Source organism: Sphaerodactylus townsendi, linkage group LG01 (assembly GCF_021028975.2).
Source record: "Sphaerodactylus townsendi isolate TG3544 linkage group LG01, MPM_Stown_v2.3, whole genome shotgun sequence".
Classification (NCBI taxonomy): Eukaryota; Metazoa; Chordata; class Lepidosauria; order Squamata; family Sphaerodactylidae; genus Sphaerodactylus; species Sphaerodactylus townsendi.
Window position 1 is genome coordinate 192,303,781 of NC_059425.1, and position 24,339 is coordinate 192,328,119.

General features: G+C 44.2%; 2 protein-coding genes across 14 annotated transcripts; one reads left to right on the plus strand and one right to left on the minus strand.

Annotated features, from left to right (window-relative positions):
• Positions 1–5,189: 5,189 nt before the first annotated feature.
• LIG4 (DNA ligase 4) lies at positions 5,190–11,082 on the minus strand. Of its 2 annotated transcripts, none has more exons than XM_048502655.1 (2): positions 10,827–11,082; positions 5,190–8,219 (listed from the first exon to the last, which is right to left on the minus strand). In XM_048502655.1, exon 2 carries the CDS (start codon positions 8,195–8,197, stop codon positions 5,456–5,458), a length of 2,742 nt encoding a protein of 913 aa, XP_048358612.1. In that variant the 5' UTR covers positions 8,198–8,219; positions 10,827–11,082; the 3' UTR covers positions 5,190–5,455. The 2 variants fall into 2 exon arrangements, with proteins under 2 accessions (XP_048358612.1, XP_048358622.1); XM_048502665.1 differs by lacking the exon at positions 10,827–11,082 and adding an exon at positions 10,571–10,820.
• A 79-nt stretch (positions 11,083–11,161) lies between these two features.
• On the plus strand, positions 11,162–20,097 carry ABHD13 (abhydrolase domain containing 13). 12 transcript variants are annotated; one of them, XM_048502685.1, is made up of 3 exons: positions 11,171–11,302; positions 13,100–13,159; positions 17,437–20,097. In XM_048502685.1, exon 3 carries the CDS (start codon positions 17,472–17,474, stop codon positions 18,483–18,485), a length of 1,014 nt encoding a protein of 337 aa, XP_048358642.1. In that variant the 5' UTR covers positions 11,171–11,302; positions 13,100–13,159; positions 17,437–17,471; the 3' UTR covers positions 18,486–20,097. The 12 variants fall into 12 exon arrangements, with proteins under 12 accessions (XP_048358634.1, XP_048358714.1, XP_048358642.1 ...); XM_048502716.1 differs by lacking the exon at positions 11,171–11,302 and adding an exon at positions 11,750–11,962; XM_048502694.1 differs by lacking the exon at positions 11,171–11,302 and adding an exon at positions 11,981–12,798.
• The last annotated feature ends 4,242 nt before the right edge of the window (positions 20,098–24,339 follow it).

Sequence of the window (24,339 nt, forward strand, 5' to 3'; positions counted from 1 at the left end):
TTTAGATTGGGGTCCCTAACTTTTTAAAGCCCGTGGGCACCTTGGGAATTCTGCCACAGGGTGGTGGTTGCAACTAACAAACTGGAGCCTTTGATGGCAGACTGATTCCAAAAACCTTGTATGGTGCCCCAATCTGGCTAAATCACAATCTAAAGCCTCTTGAGTCTATACAATCTAGCTTTTTTCGCAAACTACTTGGAATTTCGAACACCGTGTCATATCTCTCTTTATGTTCGGAATTAGGTCTAAATCTTCTCGAAACACGTATATGGCTCTCCTCGCTTCGATACTGGCTGCGCCTCCATTTTCGATCAGAGCAGGACAGCCTAACAAAGCGAATGCTTTCGGATTCCTATCTCTCCACTTGGAGTCTTTTGATCAAGAAAAAAATTAATTCGTTAGGCTTCGCTTTAGATTTCTTCATAAACATGGACGAAGCGCAAATAGTCAAACTTCTGTCGCTAAGGCTACTTGACGCCGAAAACCAACTGCTTTCTACTCAGCACATGAAGGGCATTTTACCAGAGGGCTCCTATCTTCCCCCCTTCAGTAAAGGGCTACCAAGGTATTTCTACAATATATCTTCGCCGTACCTCCGACGTACCTTAATGCTAGCCCGACTGAACGTCCTACCCTCAGCAGTCCTGAGCGGCAGATTTCTCCAGATCCCATACCAACAAAGAACGTGTCCCTGCTCACAAAAAGCCATCGAAACAATCGAGCACATCCTCCTAGATTGCGAACTATATGCTTCATCTAGAAGACAATATATAGACCCATACACTGAGAACTATGCCTACTCATCAGACAAGGTCAAATCTTTCTATCTGCTTTGTGATCAGTCTCCTCAGAGATCCCTAGACGTTGCCAAATTCCTGGCGCTGGCACAACAGATTCGCCACAGATTTTAGTTTATTTATTTATTTATTGTTTTAACTGCTGGAAATGTCTTTTACTTATTTTAACTTGATTCTCCTCAACCTCTCTGTTGTATTTTAAACTCATGCCAATAAAAGGTTGACAAAAAAAACCTAACAAATTGCTGCTGCAGGAGACAGAGACAGCTGCAAAATGTCAGGGAGTGAGGTTGTCCATACCGCATTTCAGACAGAAGCTTTTTAAAAAACAAGATGCTTTTAAAGTGGCCGTATTGCTTAACCACATTTTCTCCTCCATAAGGAGTCCACGGCTTCCCTTAATGCTGTGCGTGCTCCCCAGTATTCTGCAGGAGACGGCACAGTGGCCGAAGCAAGCAGCTGTTTGGACAAGAGTGGGGCCACAGGGGGAGGGGGTTGGGGCAGCAATGATTGAGCCTACTGGGGAGCATCTTGTCCAAGAGTCCTCCACAGCCAGGAGCCCAGACACAAACTTCTCATTCTTTCCCTGCCTGCACAACCATCAAAACTGGCATTTCTCCCACTTCCCTTTTATCCATCTCAGCAGGGTCCCTCCCCCCGGGAGCTCTGTGCTCCAACCTACTAGTGACTGGTGGGCTTCAGTCAAGCTCTGCCAGCCTGGGATTGGCTCTCCAGTTTTCTTGGCCCTCCTCCTTGATTGCATCCTGATTGGGGCTGTGGTGTCTCCACCCTTCTCCATGGAACTGCTGAGGCGTGCTCCTGTTGCTCAGTCTTTCCTGCCAGTGGTGTAGCACCATGAAGTGGCACCCGGGACAAGCCCCTGGTCCAGCCGAATTCCCTGCCCCTCACAGAACTCTCCCACTGTCCTCCTGCTGCACCAAACTCCCCCCTCCAACTCCAACAAACTTTGAGCGCTTGCAGGTGAGCAGTCCTGCGGTGGAAAGTGGCAGCAGGAAGTGGCAGGAAGTGATGAAGAGACTTACACATGCATTATTTTTACCCTTTTAATAAGAATTGTTCAACTTTTACTCTTGTTTCCTATGGATTTCTTGTGGAAACCCATCTTTGTAAACATTGTAAACAAAGATCTCAAGCTTATCTGCCCCCTGACTATGCTAGGTCCGCCCTTGTAAATCCCCTCACTCTTAAAAGGGGCAGGCTGTCAAGCCTGGCTTTGGGAGGGGGCATTGTTCTGAGTTGCTTTCACTTTTGTTCATTGTTCTCTGAAGTCTGCCAATAAAACCCTTGAACCAATCGAGTGTTTATTGGGTCCTGACCCAGGGATCTGACATAGACCCTGCTATTTTGGGTAACCCTCCTGCCAGTTGTCAGACACTGCCTGATGCTCGTACTAGCAACCCTAAAGTCAAGCTATGAGAACATTATATAATGCTGCTACAGTGTTCTCATAGGACAGTGAACTTTAAACAACCTATGCATGTTTGGTACGTTGTAAAAATTCAGCTATAAAGCTCAGTTAAGGAAGAAAAAAGCTCTCTGTGTATAATCCTAACTTCAAGAAAATTAAGTCGCGGCTGACTGATATATGGCTTTCAAGGCAAGAGACATTAGGGGGGGGTTCTTGTCGTTGCTTGCCTCCACTTACTGGTTAGGGGTCAGGGCTGAGTGTGTGTGACTGGATCAGGGGGCAGGTGGGAACGGGAAGCTTCATACGGGACTCTCTTTTGAAAGGATTAGCCTGGAGCTGAATGACTCATCTGGCAGTTTTTCTGCTTCATGAGTTGCAACTTACCTCAGAGTCAGCCTGCACATTGGAATCGTTGTCACCTTATGTTTTATTCTTCTATTTCCCTTGTTAGTGCCCGAGGCAGGCTGCAGAGAGGCCTTGTCTGCTTTGGAAACTTGGAGGACAGATTGGAGTCGTCCTTTAGCTTCTTTGCATTTATTTTGTTTAACCTCCTCGTGTTTCTGGCTGCTTGAAGTGTGTTTTCACATGGTGTCTTTGTGTGGGCAAATGCATGAGAGAGAGAAAGTAACTATTTATAAATAATATTTTCAAAGCCCTTCTGGGTGGCGGTCAGCTGCGTCTGTGTTAAGCTGACATTCTGTGCATGCACATTTTTGCACAGCCTTATGGAAGCCGCTTTACCCCCTGCATTTAATTACCTGAACCTAACCATTGATTTCCCTTTGTTAGAAAATCAGAATTTCACTTATCGTGTACATAAAAAAGCAGTTGCAAGGTGAAAGAGAAAAGCCCTACATAATCACAAAGCTGTTCAGCAATGCTGCTCAAGTCAGTATATTAACAGAAACAGAAATCCAGTCCAGTGTGGTGGAGTCTCCTTCTTTGGAGGTTTTTAAACAGAATCTGGATGAACCTATGTCGGGAGTGCTTTGATTGTGTGTTCCTGCATGACAGGGGGTTGGACGTGATGGCTCTTCTGGTCTCTTCAAATTCTTTAACATTAGGGATTAAAATTTACTTTTTTTTAAAGTGACAGCTGGGAATTTACAGAATCTGGTACAGACTGTTATAACAGCATGTAACTGTTGATTAAAGAGCAAATAAACTCACTGAAAACACTGCTGGCGTGGGTGGGTGGGTGCGTGATGGCCCATGGCTGAGGGACTTGGGCAGGGAAACTTTGGAGATACTGACGATGTGGAAGACCAACGGCTACTGCAGTGCAGATCCCTGAAGAGCCCCCCCCCCCCCGGGAAAACCTTCTGGACATCCTGCCAATGACAAAAAAAGGCAAGTCTCCAGTGGCTTCTGACCCATCTTTGAGTCCTACACCCCTGTCCTAGAGGAACCAACCTTGACTGGCTTGGGCTCATGCGGGGGTTGCTGCTTTCCTGCTCTCCCCCCCCCCCCCCATGGAGCTCCCTCTGCCTGCTAGTGAGTTTGGCACTATCCTGGCAGCCCTTTCAGACCTAACTGAAAACTTTTTTCCCTTCTGGAAGGCCACTCAGCTGTGCTGAGGCGATGAAGGTGCAGCGCCTGTTGTTTATTTTAAGCCTACCTTCACAAGTTAGGGTGAATTTTATGGGGATGATTTGATCTGGTTTTAACTCTATGCTCCCTTGAGTACCTTCAGGTGGGAACCTGGCGAACACCTAACTCCAGTAAATAAAACAAGTAGGGTGGTGTGGTGGGAAAGTTGGCCAGAGAGAACTAGGCTCAGACTTCAATTTAATGGATGGCTGAAGAGACCTTCTGAAGACCTCATTTAGCTAAAAGGGCTGCTGCGGATATGAAACCAGACAGTCTTCCTAGAAACCATTTTCCTTGGATAGAAATGTGATACAATAAATACATGTACGGATTATGGCACCTGGACCACCAATTCAAATGTTGCCACGGTTTTTCCTCTACATATTCAGAGAACAAGATAGAACAAAGGGATACATCAGAAGGCTTCGTTAGGCTGGGCAACATCTGCGTAAACCAGCTTTTTGACAAACTTCTGCAGCAACTGTCTGTAATTTAGATCAGAAACCCTTTTAAAATGTTTTTATTTGCATAATTCAGCACAGGATATTTAGAAAGAAACTCACTATATGGTTAGAAATTATTTCTGTTGCAAAAGTGCAAAACTGTTTAAAACCGGTTCTTTCGAGACTACTGGGCTTCTCTTTGCTCAAACCCACATTCAGATTGTAACCTTTTTAAAATCCTTCTTCTTGGGAGACCTCAATGGTTTCTTGGCACGTTCAAGATTATAACTTGACATTTTGGATTCTACTGCAGCTATTCAGAAAAAAAGTGTTTGCAGAAGGCCACCATAATAAAACTCAACTGAAAATAAAACTCAATTATTTAAAAGTGCAGTCAAATAATTATGAGGAATTAGGTGTTGTCAAATATCCATTTGTATAAACATGCATAAAACCAAGTATTTGCCTAACATTTTAAGATATTGCAATTTATTGTTTTTTTTTTAAAAAACTAGGGCTAACAGACCACTATAAATGGCATAGTAACTACTTTAAGACGCAATATAACTGCAGTAAATTCTTGCTGCACAGATACTTGCCACTATATAATTATATCACCAGAACACTTCGAAAGACAGAGTTATTTCCTCTTCTTAAGCAGATAGCAGTTTCAGAATAATTAAATACCCTGTTGCTGTTATGCTCCGATTAAAAAACCAAAGTAATGCTGCCTTCTTGTCCTCAGCTGGATTAAATTATTTCAATCTTTAATTTTTAAATTTTAATAAATTAATAAATTTTTAAAAAATTATTTCCAGGTTAAACTGAGTTCCAAACAGAAGAGGAATATTCTAGGTACTACATAAAACCGTGGTGGCGAACCTTCAGCACTCCAGATGTTATGGACTACAATTCCCATCAGCCCCAATTGGCCATGCTGGCAGGGACTGATGGGAATTGTAGTCCATAACATCTGGAGTGCCAAAGGTTCGCCATCACTGACATAAAACAACAAGTTAAGATTAGATGGAGAGAAATCCCAAAGCAAGGACAACTCCCTTTTTCTGAATTGCATTTCAAAGCTTAGTTTCATTCCCACACTTATTCTTCAAATAGACAACAAATAATTAAGCCTAGCAGAATTCTCTTGCATTGGATATGTCAAGTATCTCCTTCCCTGCTCAATAAAATCTAATTTAAATGAGGTAAACATCTTCATTTTGTAGCTTCCCAGCCTTTAGGGAATCCTTTACCCATTGTTCAGACACTATTTTAAACTTTCTTCTAAATGTTCGTCTGACTGCCTTTATCTCCTTTACCCGACCACGATCTTCTCCGATGATGACGTGGGATACTCCTTCCTCCAGCTGCGAGGTGACTCGCGCTCCATGAAAGCGAAGCATCAATGCGCTAGTGAGCAAACTTGTCCGATTAACTTTGTCTCTTAAACTGCCTGCTTCATCAGAGATGCCAATGTAAACAGTGTGTTGCCTAAATATATTGAATGGAGAGCAATTCCAGGAATATCGTTCTTCTGTGTCAGCAATCACATCCCAAGAGATCTTCTCCTTCAAATTATTCATCCTTGAGAACAACTCCTTCAACTGGGCCACATCCGTATCAGCAGTGTAACTATCACCATAGCAGTCGTATTTACAGGCAAAATATTGTTTTGTTTCAGAGGACATCTGAATCATGAAAATGGGCTGCCATGGCATAAATGCCTGTCTTTCAAAGCACTGCAAAAGCCACTCTGCCTTCACAACATCATGCTTGCTGGAAGAAATTATATTTTTCACTCGGATGTTCTCAGTCCCTACAACAACACAGTATGTGTCAGGACCTGGGTTTTGTACTATGCTACCACCAAATTCAGCTATTTTGCTTTCTAGTTCATTTTTTGGACAGTTTTCTGTTCCAGTCATAACACAAAACTCAACATCTTCAAATATGCTGGAAAGTCTGCTCACATTAGAAAGATCAGGGGCTTTGAACGTATCCATTACTCCAATAAATTGTTTAACCTTAGGCATAGTTTTACGTTTTTTTCCTTGTGGTGCATTGTGACCAATATCAAGATGCTTGGTGGCTAGCTTTCCTGAAGCTTTACCTCTGAGCTGTTCTAACAAATCAAGAGTCATACATTCACTCCATTTTTTGTCCTCTCTGATCTTCTCAATCCTTGGGAAACGCAACGTACAATCAGTTTTGTACATATCGCTACTAATAATCTCAGCCGCTTTCACTTGAACAATGACTGAATTACAAGGTTCGATATACACTTCAGGCTTCTCTGTCCCACACAAGATATTACAAGGAGGATTCTTTTTACGATATGGTTTCCAGTGGTTGGCTAATTTCAAGCTAAGATCGTACAGTTCTTTCATGGTGTAGCCAGAACCAACACGGCAAATGGAATGAAACACAGAGGGTTTTTCACCGGGTGAAGGCATCTCAGCAACCGCACACAAAAAATGGGACATCATGCCACCACGAAGGCCTTTTCCCCAGTAGCCCCCAACAATTAAAAGGTCTAGCTCATCCATCAGCCCGCTGACATACTCTGGTTTTATCTTCAGCCATCCTTCTCCGCGTTTATCTGGCTTGTAAACTGATGTGGGGTCTTTGACCACAATTCCTTCTTCTCTATTATCTATTGCTTCATTTAGAGCATCTATAACTTCTTTCTGGGTGCTAGCTTGATGTTTAAGAATGACCTGTATTCGACCTGTTATTGGGGTAAAAATATTATTCAGTATCTCATATCTTTTGCTCAGCATCTCATGACCCAACTTCTGGCTGTTCACCATTAGAACATCAAACACACAGAAACATGTTTGCAATTCAGAATCATCCACCATTCTCTTGATGTCAAATTTGTTTCCCTTCTGCATGAAGTTTTGTGTTGTGGGATTGTAGGCCATCATTTCACCATCCAGAATGCAGTTCTGAACATTCTTTCGAAAAACGTTATGGATGAACGGTGTCAAGGAACCTTCGAGGGGGGATGCCCCAAACTGCTGAGTATAATCATATCCATTTCGTGAGAAATACTTGTACACATCGCCATCTTTGTGCATCTGTATTCGTTCACCATCCAACTTGGTTTCAATGTAGAAACTTTGATGGTTCATTTGTTTTTCAATCTGTGGTATGTTGGCAATTGCTGCAAGCATTGGCTTAAAGGCAGAAAACAGCGAAATGGAAACATCGCTAAGGGATGCAGAGGGATCATGCAGTTGCCTGCAAACTTTCTCTAGGTCGGTTGTGACACTGTACAACTCTGCAGAATCGGGATGGAAGATGGAAAACAACGTTTGTTGGCTGATGCCCAGTTTCAAATCCTTTATGATCATTCTGATCAGCCACTTCTGCTCCAGTGCGGAGCTCTGCGTTATTAACTGCAGAAGAGACTTCTTGACCAAATCCTTCCGCTTAGCAGCGTTATTGATAGAAATTGAATCTAGGAGATCATTTACTTGTCGTATGGTCAGCTGACCTGGCTTGATGCATCTTGGCTTCAGCACAAAATAGGCCGTCGTAGCAAAATCTCCAGCATCTCCCCGTGAGCCAGCAGGTGTTCGATAATCTAAAAGTTTTAAAGCATCTTTTCCCTCCTTGGGTAAATTTAGCAGTTCAATATAGAGCTTGGCCAGCATAGTTTCTTTAATGCCGTAAGCCATCCTCTCTCTTTCCAGCTGTGGAAGAATAAGTCTCAGGGCGGGATAAAAAGAATCTGTCACGTCCTTTTCATCTTTATGAAGAGCATCATGAAATTTTCTCCAGGAATCTAAAAAATCTTTGAAGTACTTCGTTTTCTCTGGCCGAGATTTACATTTCTGTATTAGTTCTAGAACTGAACAGAGGTCTGCAAAAGGGACTTGTGACGCCACAGTCACCTGAGAAGAAGAAGAGTGTGAAGCAGGGATGGAAGACATCTCAGTCCTGTCCTTTCTTCTGCTGCAAGGAAAGCAATAAAAAAGTCAACCTTTCAATTCTATTCACTAAAATTCTTCCACCATTTGACAACTTTTTCAAGAATGATAGCAAAAGAATTAAGTCCTGCTAATATTCAACAGAGTTTATTTCTCAATAAATGTAAAAAAGATTATACAGTGCAAACAGAGAGGTTTTTTTGCCATTAAGTCACAGCTTACCCTGAAGTGCTTTCAGAGCATAAGACGTTCATGGTCATTTGCCATACATCCCATCCAAATACTTGTCAGGACCAAGGCCAAGAGTGTGACTGGCCCAAAATCACTTAACAGCTTGAAACTTGTGGACTGATACAGACAGGGTACCAGCCATACAAGAAGACTAAACAGTCAATAGGCAGACATAGCAACTCCCTACTTTATTGCTACTGGATGCTATCCTGCCTGATTATTCTTTTCTCACCTTTAATTTGCCTTAGCTCCTGATTTTTTTCCCTGCAAGCAAATATGAAATTAAACTGAGAGTTAAGAGGTGGTTTGTTCAATATTTAAATACATAGCTATTCCTGATCTGTTCCTGGTAGCTCATGGACAACAAACAATATGCACATATAAAACCATTAAGTTAAAACCTCCATCTAAATCATAGCAAATTTAACTTCCTTCCACCCTCCCCCAATGGACACTTAAAAAAAAATCTCAGCAGCCATATTAAAAAATGAACGCCTGTGTGATAACGTGGACCTTCTGTCTCCTGTTCTACATGAAAGTATATAAGCAAATCTCCACACTGGTCCCTCTGGAGTCTGCTGTGGTTCTACTCTCTTTGGTTATTAGTCGACAGTTACATATAGGGAGAAGAATTTCACGAGCCAAATGAGTCTTGGGCTGTGAAGTAGGGAGCAAAGAAGTTAACTGAAGCAGTAGCCCTAAGGGAGATTTGTCCTAAATGGTCTAAGGAGTATTGGAGTGTCTGAGGGAAAACCTGTTTGCCTAGATCTGCTGAAGGTACCTGGTAACCAGGGAAAAAGTCCTTTTGGCAATGATCCTATCTCTCATCCTCCACCCATTCATCTCAACCATAACCATCTCTCAACCTTCACCCCAGGTCTGCCTGGGGGCTTCCCTGCTGGATTTCTGGTTAACCGTGATCACTGGCAAGTCATATTTTGCGTGCTGGATTTTTTTATTTATTGCTTTTGAGTTTTCTTATTGTGTAATTTTATTATTTTAATTAAGAGTGTTTGTGATTACATGAACTGCTTTGAACAATAACTTGTTGAAAAATAGCAATATTATAAAACTAGCCGTATCCTCCTTCCAAGAGGGCTGTTTCTGAAATCAAAACTATTGTCTGTAAAGCAGCTAAAGGGAAGCTATGTCAGTCTTTCCCCGGTGCTACTACGATAAATGTGAAAGTCCTACAAGCATGTATTTCTCTTTTTAAAAAAACACCAGATGATTGGCCACAAATCTCCCAGAATTACAAGCTGCTTAAGCCCAATTGCTTTATGGTGTCATGAATGGCTGGTAGCCACGCAGCTGGAGTCATAACACTGGACACTGTAGTTATCCTAATAATGGTCTGTTCCAACCTTCCCCATTCATAGGAAAGACATATCTGGAATTGGGGTGCAAAGTTAAGATAAAAAATGTCCTCAACCAAATCTGCAACCACTCTCATGATAACAATTATGTTTATAAAGTAACTTTGTATATATGCAAGTATGAGAATCAGCACAGAAAGCAGTGGTCAAATACCATGTACTGTACAATGGTTTTCCCTGCTGTTTGTAGAATTCTCAGTCCATAACTAACAGAACGTGTGCACGTTTCTATCCTATCCTGTTGCATGCTACAGGGTTCAAGGACGGCCCTGCGGGTCGCCAAGATGGGGCAAGTAGTGCCCTCTTAGACCACAGACCTTCAGACTGTGGTTTCTCTGGAGCAGGGGTCTGCAACCTGCGGCTCTCCAGATGTTCATGACTACAAATCCCATCAGCCCCTGCCAATTGGCCATGCTGACAGGGGCTGATGGGATTCGTAGTCCATGAACATTTGGCGAGCCGCAGGTTGCAGACCCCTGCTCTGGAGAAACCGGGAGTGCCAGTGGATGGACTGTGTAGCATCATATCCCTCTTGAGCGCTCTAGCCTCCACATATGGCACTTTTCCCCACACACCACTCCCAAATCTCCAGGCATTTCCCAATCCACCTTCCTCATCGTCGCTGGCGCCCTTTGAGGTAGGCTGGTTAGAGAGCCAGGCCAGAGGAACTCCATGTCGAGCAGGAATTCGAGCCCATGCCCCCTCAGCCCAACTTCAGCGCCACAGCCACGATTCCAAACCACAGAACCCCGGAATGGGGGGAGCCTACCCGGGATATCTGGGAGCGGCGCCTGCGGAAGGGCGGCTGCTGAAGGGGGGGTGGGGGGAGGCAGAGACCTCCGCAAGGAGCGCCGCCGCCCGAACCTCTGGCACGTGGCGCTCAGCTGCGACTGCAGGAGAGCTCCAGGCTGTACCGGGAAGTTGGCCACCCTGGCGCGGATAAGAATCGCTCCTCGAGGTCCCGTCATGAACCCCGCAGTCGAGAAAGGAAGACACGCCAGGGGCGCTGGACACTTCCTCCCTACCTTGAAAGCCTCCGGCAAGACGGGGCTCAGGAACGACTTCCGGGTCACGGGCTTCACCCCCGCCCAGCGAGCAAACCCTTCCGGGATCGGGCGGGAGATAAATCCAAACATAAAGACATCCATAACAAAAAAAACCACGACCGAACTTTCCTCCAACGCAGGGCCCTCGCGCAGGCGCGCCCCGCTCTTCACGCGCCGCAATCCCGTCCGCTCTCGCGGGATTCTCCTCGGGCTGTGAGGCGCTTGGGAATAGGCCCAGACGGGGCCGCCGATTGGTTGTCACCAGTTTGCCCTTCCTGTGTCACGGGGGACTCCCTTCTTCCGGAAGGACTCGACCCGGAAGCAGTTGGCGGAAGAACTCCGCCTCGGTGGGGGAGCGGGAGGAAGAGGCGAGTGGCGCCGGCGTGCTGGAGGGCCTCACCCCGGTCAGGGCAGCAGCAGCCGCCGCCGATAGGGGTCTGCCGCGGGACGATGAGGTGGGCGGGCGGCCGGAGGGGGGCGGGGCTTTCCTTCCCGGGACTCGCTGGTGCCGTCGGGCTTCCGCGGCGGGGCCGCCCAGTGCGTGGCTGAGCTCTCCTGAGCGAGCGGGGGCGGCCGCGGGGCCTCCGCCTTCGGGGGTGGGGCTGCCTGCCCGGGCCTCCTTCCTGACGGCGGCGGCTGCTGCTGCTGGTGGGAGGCCCAAGAAGGCAGGCAGGCAGGCAGGCAACGGCGCGGCTACTGCCGGGTGGGGAGCGGAGTCACCCTTGAAGAGGACGAAGAAGAGCGTGGATTTATACCCCGCCCGCTTCTCCACTGCAAGGAGGCTCAAAGGGGCTGACAAGCTCCTTTCCCTTCTACCCCCCCCCCCAAACACCCTGTGAGGTGGGTGGGGCTGAGAGAGCTCCGAGAAGCTGTGACTAGCCCAAGGTCACCCAGCTGGCGTGTGTGGGAGTGCACAAGCTAATCTGGATCACTAGATAAACCTCCCTCCACAGCTCGGGCGGCAGAGCGGGGAATAAACCGGTTCCTCCAGATTAGAGTGCACCTGGCCTTAACCAGGGCGACGCTGCCGCTGCTCTTTAAAGATGCGTTTTCCTGAAGTGGAGGGGGAAGAAGAACTGTTGGGATTTAAATATCAGAATTGTGATCTGAGTTAGGTGTGTAGATTTTGAAGCATCCTCCGAGAAAGCGGGGGGGTGGGGTGGGGGGTGGCTTAAGGCACCAGTGCATGTAATTCTGCTGCAGTTTTTCGAAACTAGCAACTTTGATTAGAAAATATTTGTAGGTTTTTTTCACTGTGTTTGTCTTGTGCTGTGGAAGTTGCAGCCGCCTTTCTGCATTCGTCTGTCCTTTGAGTGAGCTTCATTGGGGTCACCGATTTTGAGCATGAGAGAATCACCCCTTTTCCTATACTGGCTTTAAGTCTCTGTTAAATTTTCCCCAGCCGTCTTTGTCTCTTTAAAAATATTTCGGTATTTGTTTCATTGTGAAAGAAGGTGTTTCATTTTGGCTGCTATTTTTGTCAGTTATTGCTTACCACAGTTTTTTTTTAAACGTAAGGGTAGAATAATCTTGGCACGTACATAGTATCTTATCTGTGGGTCCACTGTATATGTAACATAATGATAACACAATATTATCAGTCTCTTTCTTAATGATTTCCAAAACCGAGAACTGAGGTTGCTCTTCTCACCACCACACTGTGGACAGCTTCACTGAGTGTTCATTCTGGTGGTCTTTGTTGGGTGGCGATTGGTTTGCTGCTGTTGCCATGTTTCAGCTGAATTTTGAGGAAGAGAGGAGAAAATACATTGTGGCAAAGTACTTGTGGGGTGTTCTGTAGCTTAAATTGTCAACTGAGCTGTTCATACCTGAAGCATCGTGTTGTGGCAGAGGCTGAACCAAGAAAAAGAAGAAGAGGTGTTTGGATTTATACCCCACCTTTCTCTCCTGCAAGGAGGCTCAAGGTGGCTTACAACAGACACCTTGTGAGGTAGGTGGGGCTGAGAGTTCTGGGAGAACTGTGACTAGCCCAAGGTCACCCAACAGTAATGTAGGAGGGTGGAAACACATCTGCTTCACCAGATAAGCCTCTACCACTCGGGCGGAGGAGTGGGGAATCGAACCCAGTTCTCCAGATTATAATCCACCAGCTCTTAACCACTTCATCCTGGTGGCATGGTGGCTTGTAACAAGCCATTGTCTTCACAGGGTGCCTTCTTTGGCCTCTGAATAAGATAGCATACTTGAATATTTGTGCCTGTTATAAAGCTGTTCCTAATGTCTTTTTGTAGACAGAAGAATAATCAATCCACATTTTGGAAATAAGAAGCGGTCGTTTGTCTATAGTGCCTGTAAGTGAAATGTACTCTCCCCCCCCCACCCCCCGGAAAGTCATTATGACTCACTGAAGAGTAGTTTTTTTTGTCTAACAAAAACTTGTTTAATTAGTCAAAATGGGGATCTCTGCTGTGCTTACTTGTTTAGAGGCTGATATTCCACTTGAAAATATGCCACTAGTCTTTTTGGGAATGTGCCTTCTTTTGCTGTTCTTTATAAATATGAAATGGCATTTTTTATATATCTGTGAAATCCATTCAAATAAGGAAGATGAATATTAAATAAACATTCATTTTTCAAAAAAAGCAGAGACTGATGCTGTTCTATCTTTCAGGAGCATTTACTTGTAAGCATTCATTAGTCAAACTTCCAAGATGAAACTCTGGTTAGTTGTAGAGTGTTTACAATATTTTTCAGTAACAGGAATTGTCAACTAGCTAGTTTGACCAGTTTCTTATAGTGTCACTTCCCTTCAGGTCTCAATTAATTTCTTAGCCAGCTTTACTGGTGTATTTTGCTTTTGGATTGATTATTGTTTCAGAGGGGCAAAAGGAGTTTTGCGGCAATTTAAAGACTAATTTCTTATTTTTATATTTATACCCCGCCCTACCCCCAGAAGGCTCCGGGCGGTTTGGTGGCATTAAGACTAAAATAATACATAAAAATACATCTATATTCCGGTCTACCCCAGCCAAAGGCGGGGCTGAGGGAGGCTTATGCTTAGTCAACATAGAAACCATAGCCCACTTTACCTCCAAAAGAAATGGAGCTGTGTCTCCAAAGCTAACATGACTAACCTTATTGCAAGGGTTCGCATGGCTGCTGTGGTACGTGCCTTTATCCTTCCTGGCATCTGCCAAGTGTCTTCCAGTTTTAATGTATCTAACATCAGTATATCAAATTTTGTTCAGTTCTCAAAGATCATTTGTATTCCTGTCAAAATGTGACTGGTATTGTTCTCTTACTGAATACAGTGACCAGTTGTCACTGTGCAAATAATGGTGGTGGAAAGTGCTATCAAGTCACAACTGAAATGGCAATCCTGTCGGGTTTTCAGGGAAAGGCACCTTTGGAGGTGGGCTGCCGTTGCCTGCCTCTGTGTGGAATGAGAGAGTTTTGAGAACCGTGATTGCCCCAGCAGGCTTCATGTGGAGGACTGGGGAATTAGTCCTGGTTCTCCAGGTAAGAGACTGATGCTCTTACCCTGTACCCACACTAGTTCTAATGCTGCAGGTTAAAAGTGAGACAAAAGCTCATGTAAAGGGAAAGCCAGGAGACATGTTTTTCCTTTTCATATAAGCACGTTAGATATCAAGTGAGAGTTTCTTAGCTGGCTCAAGATGTGCATATACAGTATTTTTGAACAGCGTGTTAATTTTAAAAGGAATTATGTTGAACAGGACTTCTGCCTGTAATGTTGAAGGCCTATTATAATTCCTTGCCATTTTGTGGTTGGCTGTGCCCACTGTGCCAGAATTTCAAGTATGTCCACAGGCCAAAACCCTGGGAGACCCTTGCCCTTGTGGGAACAATTTTGTAAGGTAGACATTGGAGCATTGGCTAAACTTTGGGCTGATGTTCTTATTGTCAAGAGAGTTAAAATGGTGAAATTGTTGTAATAGTTGTGGTTTAATTAGTTAAAGTATATCTTGTTTGAATTTTATTTTCTGCCCCACCTCTGCCTCTCTGGGAATCTTTTCTTTTTAGAAAACAGTTCCTGGTGTAAAACAGAAGACATGACTTATGCAAGCAACTTAGGAAATTGAGACTTACCTCTGTAATTGTACCTGCAGCTACTTTTGTTTGTGCAAGCATCTAATAATAAGCATGTGTTTCTGCAGCATCTAATCCAGTGTCCTGTCTTATGTAGATCACCAATTGCTACCTATGCGCTGTTTTAGAAAGGTCACTGGTGGGCTGAATCAGTATGGGAGAGATGATAGCATGCCTTATGCTGCTTCCAGAATGCAAAATCAAATCTATTTGTAATTTAAAGTATTATTGGAGCAAGTTGATTATTAAGTAGTAATGTGGGTTTTCCAGAAAAAACTTGAATGGGAGAATTTTCATACATCTTAAACAGCGAGTGGTCTTCTGGGCATTGTGGGTTTTCTGAGTTGTATGGTTGTGGTCTGGTAGTTTTAGCTCCTGACATTATGCTCACATCTGTGACTGTTACTTTCAGAGATGTGTCACTGTAAGGTGCATTTCTCTCCACAGCACACAGCCTAGAAAACTGACAACAGCCAGTTGATTCTGGCCATGCAAGCCTTTGATTCAGAATGTTATCTTATCTAGCAAGTTGTCTTTGAATTAGATTTAGTAAACACATTTTCAAAAGTACTCATTAATTTTATGCCCTATAACGTTCCTTCAGTAAATACATATACTTGTAATTGGTGGCGTGGCTTGAATTGTATGGCTTGAATTTTCAAGCAAGCTCAAAGCTTTGAGTATGAAAATAATTTTTATTGGAATGGTACTTGTAAGAATGAAAATATAAAGACATTATTATGACATAACAGCAGAAGCTCTGAGAATTGTTGGCACACTGGTTTTTGAACATCCAAAGAACTGAAGCATGATATACTGTGGATGTGGCTTCCCATTCATCTGTTTCAAGAAACTCTCTTACCTGGAGGTAACTGGAGAGCCAGCATGGTGTCAGACCAGGTTAAGGTGTCAGACCAGGAACTGGGAAACCCAGGTTTGAATCTGCCATGGAATCTGGCTGGGTGACCTTGGGCCAGTCACACACACTCAGCCTTGAACCAGGGACGTGGTGTGGGGGCCAGCAACGGCAAACAGCTTCCCAGTGTCTCTTCCCTAGAAAACCCCCAAGACAGCTGTGACCTGGTGGCAGAAAAAAACAAGCCTGGAGGTCAGTGGGGTAGCAGCACCAGGTACACACACTCTGTAGCATCGTTTGCATTACTTGTTAAGTCCCATATCAGACTGTGATGGTGACATCTCTTCCAGCAGGTGAGAGGAGACTGACAAATACGAACATCACCTGTTGTTTTGGTTTACTTTTTAAAGCCATTTGGCTACGTTTATCTCATGATTTTATTTAGATTAATAATTCTAGTTTTCCTGTTTACAATTCAAAACAGGCATGTACTTGCTCACACAATTCCTAGAGTTAGTAGCCTGAATATCCGGAAAAGCATTAATAATTACATTTGCATCTATTTGTTATTCATAGCGGTATAGAACAATGCAAGTAGGAATAGAAAAATTTCCACGTAAAAACCATTTTTTGTGTATTGTTGAAGACTTTCATGGCCAGAATTGAATAAATCTCTGTCACTGGAAAAATCCCCCCCCCCCCCCCCAGGTCTCGGCTAGAAATATTGGTAAACAGTTGTAAGGGATTCTATTTCACTGCATGTGAAGCCTGCTGGGTGACCTTGGGCCAGTCCCAGTTCTCTCCCGACATTCTCAGCTCCACCTCCCTCGCAAGTTGTCTGTTGTGGAAGGAGTTTGTAAGCCCCTTGAGACTCATTACGGCTGAGAAAAGTGGTGTATAAATCCAAACTCTTCTTCTGTATTTCCTTGGTGCAAATGCTGAGGAAATAGGGAGGCTGGTGACTGGCACAGAGGGAGGGCTAGCTGTGGAAAGGGGCAGGGTGCAGAGCATAGCTGTGAGGAAACAGTGGGCAACATTGGTAGGGTGGATATATTAGACCTCTACTGTAGTTGGGGCGGATATGGATGCCATGTTTCTGGGGGAGACTGGCAGTTGGGGCATCTGGGTGGTATGTTGGATGGAGAAGGTACTGGAAACGAAGGGTTATGCTCAGAATCCTTCCAGCCTTTGTCCCATCTCATGTTACGCTGGTGGAGAGGCTAAGATGTTAAGCCCTTTTCCAACACCGATATGAAATGCTAGAACCATTAGCAATAAAACACTCTTCTGTAGAGTTGCTTTGCAGAGCATAAAATGGACCTGGTCTGTGTGACTGAGGCCTGAGGGAGGGAGGGTGACGCTGCTACTAACAGAAGCATTTGACCTGATCAATTACGATCTTTTGAGCACCACCTGGCTGGCACCAGCAGAAGAGGAACAGCCTTGCAATTAATCATAGGTTTCATTTATCAACTTCTAATTAATATGGAGGGGGAAAGAGTATTAATAATTCGGTAGTTTTTTCCTTGCTAATTCATACTGAGGTATCAAATAAATTTAATCTTGGATTGTGCCCATTGTTTTGCAAATAGAACCCCTTTGTTATGCAACCTAATCAAAGTGTTTTCAAAGATTAACTCAAGTGTATCTTTTTTTTTTCAGGATTCATATGGGCTGACGATTAGTTGACTACTATAATGGAAAGATCATGGATTCTTTGGACTTTCATTGAAAAGTGGCTGCTAGCAATAGCATCGTGGTCCTGGGGTCTCTGCCGTATTTCTCTCTTGCCCCTGTTAGTAACGTTTCACTTATATGGAGGCATGATATTACCTCTCTTAATATTTTTGTCTATTGCGGGTATACTGTATAAGTTCCAAGATGTGCTGCTTTACTTCCCTGAGCAGCCTTCCTCCTCGCGGCTTTATGTCCCCATGCCAACTGGCATCCCGCATGAAAGCATCTTTATCCGAACCAAAGACGGCGTGCTGCTCAATCTGATTCTTCTTCGGTTCACGGGGGACAATTCCACCTTTTCACCTACTGTTATTTACTTTCATGGGAATGCGGGAAACATCGGTCACAGATTGCCAAATGCTTTGCTGATGCTGGTGAACCTGAAAATAAACTTGCTGCTGGTTGACTATCGCGGCTATGGGAAAAGCGAAGGGGACGCAAATGAAGAAGGGATCTACTTAGATTCTGAGGCCGTTCTGGACTACATCATGACTAGATCTGACCTTGATAAGACAAAGATCTTTCTCTTTGGCCGTTCCTTGGGGGGAGCCGTTGCCATTCACTTGGCATCTCAGAATCCTCACAGGATTTCTGCCATCATGGTGGAGAACACATTCCTCAGCATCCCACACATGGCCAGCACTCTCTTTTCCTTCTTCCCAATGAGATACCTTCCTCTTTGGTGCTATAAGAACAAGTTCCTCTCCTACCGAAAAATCTCTCAGTGCAGGATGCCTTCCCTGTTCATCTCTGGGCTCTCTGATCAGCTGATCCCTCCAGTTATGATGAAGCAGCTTTATGAACTTTCCCCTGCCCGGACTAAAAGATTGGCCATATTTCCAGATGGCACTCATAATGACACTTGGCAGTGCCAGGGCTATTTCACGGCACTTGAACAATTTATCAAGGAAGTGATGAAGAGTCACTCTCCTGAAGAAATGGCAAAAATGCCATCTAATGTGACGATCATATAACTGCGATTCCAGTCTGTCATTCTGGGGGAACCTGCACTGCTTTCTGTACCTGGGTTTGTGCAGAGTGGTGAAGGGGGTCCATTTTAAAGTGTGCGTTGTGTCTCTATCTCAAGAGTGAAATTAAACATGGAGAGGTCTAATAGCGTATGACACAAGTAGTTTTTACATTCAACCGTAAATGAAGGAACACAGTCTGCTTTTGGTCAAGCTAGCCTTCTGTTTCTTAGATCCAGCCGCATTAATAAATGTGTTGTTTAGCTTTATGTTACATTGGTTATAACAGAAGGACAATGTTCAGTATGCAAACAAAGCTCAGAGCAAGTTCAGTGTGTGCTTTGGCTCTGTGAAGCAAAACACGTGCTGCAGCTCCTGCTCTTCTGGTTGTGTGTGTATAGTGAACCCCTGCATTCTTTGTGCGACACATGACTGATACTTTTCAGTCAGGCTTAATACTGTAAATAACATCAGTATATATATTCTCCAACATCATTCCCTCTAAGAGCAAACTTGATGGCTGTGTGCCTGTCTTGAAGACAGTGAAATGGGGCAGGCACATGGCGGCAGAGGAGCCAATTAAATGCTGCTTTATAAATTAAAAGGGCATTCCCCCCACCTTTTATGATTGAACTCCCCATTACTTTTGCAATTTTGAGAGTAGGGGAAGGACAGGGAATTCTGGAAAATTAGCCTGTGGAAGTGCCCATTAAGAAGGGGTGTGTGTAGGAGTTTTAATTGCACCTTTCCATCAGCCCTGAATCTGTTAAACTTTTTGAGGCTCTGACCGCTTTAAAGCTAAAAGACCCCCTGCCTTCTGATATGAAAATTACTCCCTAGAGCAGCTGACTGAAATGAAAATCTAACATAAATGACAAAATGTTCCTCAGGGAGTCGAAAGGCGCATCTGATCCTAAAAATTGCATACACCAATACTTATACATCCAAGGGAAAGAGAACCCCCCAAGTTGGTTCTGTCCTTGAACCAAGTAGACTGCCAAGTAGGAATCCCAACAAGATGAGGCATGCCCAGTTCCATTTCCTCTGACCCGTCTCCTACTGGCCTCATCTTGTTGGGATTCCTTCTTGGCAGTCTGGACTCTGGTTCAATCACGCTGCATTGCCTTGTTTCAGAGTACAATGAGCAGGCATCTATTCATCCAGGTCGTGAGCCACTGGGCTTATGTGTGTACAGCGGGCATTTTCCAGTTGATCATTTTTTCCCTCCTGCTAACCTCCAGATTTTGTGCAGGCAGCCAGCTTTTCAATGTAGAATAGCTGTACCTGTGTAGCATTTGAATGTGGTCAAATGGGCAGGGGAGGGGATGGAAATTGTTTCAGTGTTCTTCCATCTGATACCCATTTGCTTGCCTTCTGCTTGGAGGAGCTCCTGTTTCTCATGTGCTCTGCTTGTGCCCCTCCACCCACAATGGAGGTCCTGTCACAGATCAGCCCTATTAAAAGATTTTTGTTGTACATAAAGGACAAGAGAGGGTTGTTTCAGTTACCTTCAAATGGGTATCAAAGCTTTTAAATCTTGTCTATTCCAGATACCTCTGCCTTTGCTATGCAAACTCTGTGTGTGTGTGGAGCTACTGGAATAAATGGTGCACAAGCATTTGGTTCCTTTGTGGTTTGCGTGAAAAAAACTTTTTGTTTAATTATCTGTGATGTGTTGCCAGTCTTGAAACACAGCATGAATAAAACCCACAGATGTCCTTGTTGCTGAGTGTAGTTGCTGGCAAGGAAGTCTAGTCCTTGAACCTGAAGGGACATATTTTGAAGGATTGAAGTCTACATTTGCTGGATAGAATAGTGGTGAGATAAGGGTAAGAGTCACCTGGGACTCTGCTCTTCCTGGGCTCATCTAAGTCTTCTTATCTCCTCCAGCAAAGTTACATTGAGCTTTTCTCATTTATGAACAGTGTGCAAAACTGGAGCTGCTTTTTTTTTTTAAGTTTAGAGTAACTTTTGCTGTTTTACATATATGGACCTCTCAGAATGTTTTTTAGAAGCCATTTCTAGCAGTCACTTCTTGAAATAGCTCATTTTTAAAAAGCTGGTTTTCCTGCCATGGTGCCATTGTTTGGGAAGAACTGCATTTCAGAGGAAGTGGAAACATGATGTCTGGGGCTGGGATCACCTTCTCTGCACTTAGGCTGCCGGGCAGTCTGCGTCTTGCCACGATCGATCGGCATCTGTTACCCAACCCTGTGAGAGGGCGTGGTGCTGCCAAGCTGTGCCCGCAAGCCCAGCTGGGAACGTGTAGACCTGTTCCCTTGTTTCTTTGGGGCCTCTGCCAGCCAGGCAAACACCCTTGGAAGGGTCAACGGCAGGGCTGCCTCCCAGGCTCCTTTAGGGCTTGGGGGAATCCAAGGCCAACCTGTCCCAGCTCTTCTTTTAAAAAGCAAGTCGAGCAGGATGTACTGGACTCCTTTCCTGTGGTTAAGGAAGAGGAAAAGGAGCACATTGGTTGAGATCCAGCCCCTCTCCTGTCCGACTGCTGCGCATCTCAAGTAAGTAGGTTGCACCTATGTACAAAGGACTCTGGAGGATGTGGTAGACCTGGACTCTAGTAGGAGTCCTTACAGGCTCAAACCCTAATTCATCATTCAGACTCAAGGATCATGAGGAGATATTTACTTTCAGTTTTGTTCTTCTGTTTTGATATCCTTCTGTCTGACGTCATAGTTCCAGCACCACCTCCCAGCTTCTCCTTTTGCTACCGTATAATCACTAGTTGCATTATAGATCAGTAAAAAGAAGATTGTAGATTTTTTTTTTCCGGCTGTGGCAGCACTTGTACATGGTAGCATTTTAGAACAATGTTTTGGAAACACATTCCTGTTCTCAACTTTTATAGGAAGCAAAATAAGCCCGTTACCTGTTGGCTGACACAATCCCAGGTATCTAGGATCTGTCGCTGGCTCTGTCGGGGCAGCGGCTCAGTGGGAGAACGGCTGCTTTGCATGCGGAAGGCCCCAGGTTCACTCCTCAGCATCTCCATTTGAAAAGGACCAGACCACAGGTGGTGTGGGAGACCTCTCAGGAGGACCTGCCCGTCTGAGGAGGCAGCGCCGGCCTTGACGCAGTTCAAGAGCAGGAGAAACAAACCCCAGGTTGATGATCGGAGATTGGTTGTGGGAATTGTTTTGGAAGAGAGGCAGTTCATTGAAATATGCCGCCCCTCCCACCACAAACTTGGATTTTGTTAGCAGATTTTAGACAAAATATGGCAATTTAATATTTTCATCATTATTTTATAATTGGATAGTTTTTTTGCTTCTGAAACACATGATGTTTTCCTGGAAGGCGCGTTCCGTGGAATCGGATCTATATTTTTGCTTGAGCAGCAGCATCTCTTCCGTAAATGGCAGCCGTGCGAAGGGGCCCCTGAAGTCGGCTCAGAGCATGCCAGGATTGTGCTTTAGCTCATCTGTTGCCATTCCAAATGAAAATGAGGCCAGTACAGAGTTTGAAATAATATTGCACAAGTTTGTGGAGCCCAGTTTTAATGGCAGATATATTGACGTCCATTTGTTTTTTTAAAAAATAACAGATTCCACTTTGCAAGATACTGAGGAAAAGTTTATCCCCCCCCCCTCCCCCGGCTGAGGTCTTATTCACTAATTAATTGGAAGTAAACTTGTTAAAGATGGTTGGACTTACATCCATGTAACAGCCTGGGGGTGAGGTGCTCTTGGAGCCCTGATATATTTTTCAGCCTGTCATAGCTACAAAATTCAGACTCCTAAACAGTAATGAAATTCAGTGAGTTTCTATTAGGATTTTTTAAAATTACAGAAAACTCTAGGAAAATTCTTGCTCAATTTGAAGCCCTCTGTATAAGGTGCAATAAAACTGTAACGGGTAGATTCTAGTTAGGATAATGTAAAAACATTTTTTTAAGACAAGTTGCAACACTAACATGTATTATTTATTATTTTATTATTTGTTCCACTTATATACCGCCCTCCCCCGAGGGGCTCAGGGCGGTTTACAACATTAATACAAACAAGTGGAAGGATAAAATACAATATTAAATATTAAAATGCAGCACTTAAGTTCTTAACCATTTAAAATACAGATGGCGTATGACCATTTAAACTCCTCTGAGAGGGGGGTCCAAGCTGTTAACAGGCATAATCAGCAGCCGGCCTCCCCACAAAGAGGCCTGGCCAGAATAACTCCAGTCTGCAGGCCCTGTAAAGAGCTCATTTAAGGTCCCTTGGGGTCAGGACAGCTGGAGGAAGAGTGTTCCACCAGGCAGGGGCCAGGAGACGTGAAAGCCCTAGCCCTGGTAGAAACAAACCGCATGTGGAGGGGGCAGGAATCTCCAGCAAGTTGGCCTCTGCCGAACGCAGAGACCGACGTGGGACATATGGGGCCAGATGGTCCCATGTAGAGGTGTAAATTTCTTATTTACAAATAAAGAATATTTAAGATCCAAATAAAATTCTGCAATCCGAAGGCTGCTTAACTAGAAAGTGAATAGTTCTGAATTTGAGACTTGAGGGAGGCATGCTTAGGATCAGGCAATTCTCAAATGCTAGGAGGGGTAGACATCGAGGTTTTATTCCTACAGGTAAACATTTCATAAGCTGTGTCTCATTTTATGTGTGTTTTTAGACCTGAGCATTTAATGTTAAGTACAACCAAAAGAAATGCTAGGCAGACTTTTTGATTATGATGTATTTTTTAGCACTACATTTTGCAAAATTCTACTCCTATTTTTGTGTGCTGGCATATGCAATAAATGACAACATCTTCCCATGATATGATCTGTTTTCAGTGTCACTGTACTTCTCTGACTGTATATTCTGAGTCAAGAGATGGTTCTGGTGATGGAGATGTATCCTTAAGTACAGGGAGTGGAGAATTCTGTGCATTCAGCATAAAATCTGCTGCTCCTTTTGGTGCTGTGGTTTTGGACAATGCATATCGGACACAATTAAGTGTAATGTGTGTCAGACTCTCGAACGTGGAAATAACAGAGACTGCAAGGAGGAGATCCAAAAAGCAGTTTATTCCAGGTGATAGAAAGAGTAACAATGTATAGCAGGATCTGAGCTAGAGAGCTCCAGATCCAGGACTTCTATCTTTTAATCCCCCCCGTTTAAGCCCCACAGAAATGTCCATTACCAGTTTCTACTATAAAGGCTACAAAGAAAAGGACCTGGGAATAACACACCTCTTTGAAGATGGGCTGGTGCCAGGAGATTGCTAACAGGAGATTGCTAGGAAGGGAAGAGGGAAACAGGAAAACAATTGCAAATCACACACAGCAAGACATCAAGATACTGACAGGCATGGTCCTGACATTCCGCCCCCCTTAAGACCTCCCCCCCATTTCGGCCGATCGGCGTAAGCCCGGTGAACGCCTTCACTAAGCAAGGGGCTCGGACATGTACAGAATCAACCCTCTTATGAGGATTAATTTAATTAATTTAATTAGGGCTGCTATGAAAACTTGTTCACCCTTACATCTTTCAATACCTTTATATCAAAACAGGATGGCTCCCTATTTGTATTTTTTGACTTATCCTATGCAGAGAAGAGCCCTCACACTTGCTCGCTTCAATGTTTTCCCCTCCGCTTTATTGCGTGGTAGATTTAACAACTTGGAAATGAGCGAAAGGGGGTATGCTCTTGTGGTGAACAACAAATTGAAACATTGGCACATCAACTGCTTTGCTGCCCTAAATTTGCTAATATCAGATTAAAATATTCCAATATTCTTTCTAGGATACCTAGTGAAATGGGAGAATCAGGTAGACTCCCTTTCCTTCTGGACAATTCTGACAATGAAACTTGTGAATTGGTATACGGTGATTTTTTACTGGAGGTGATGCACAATCAA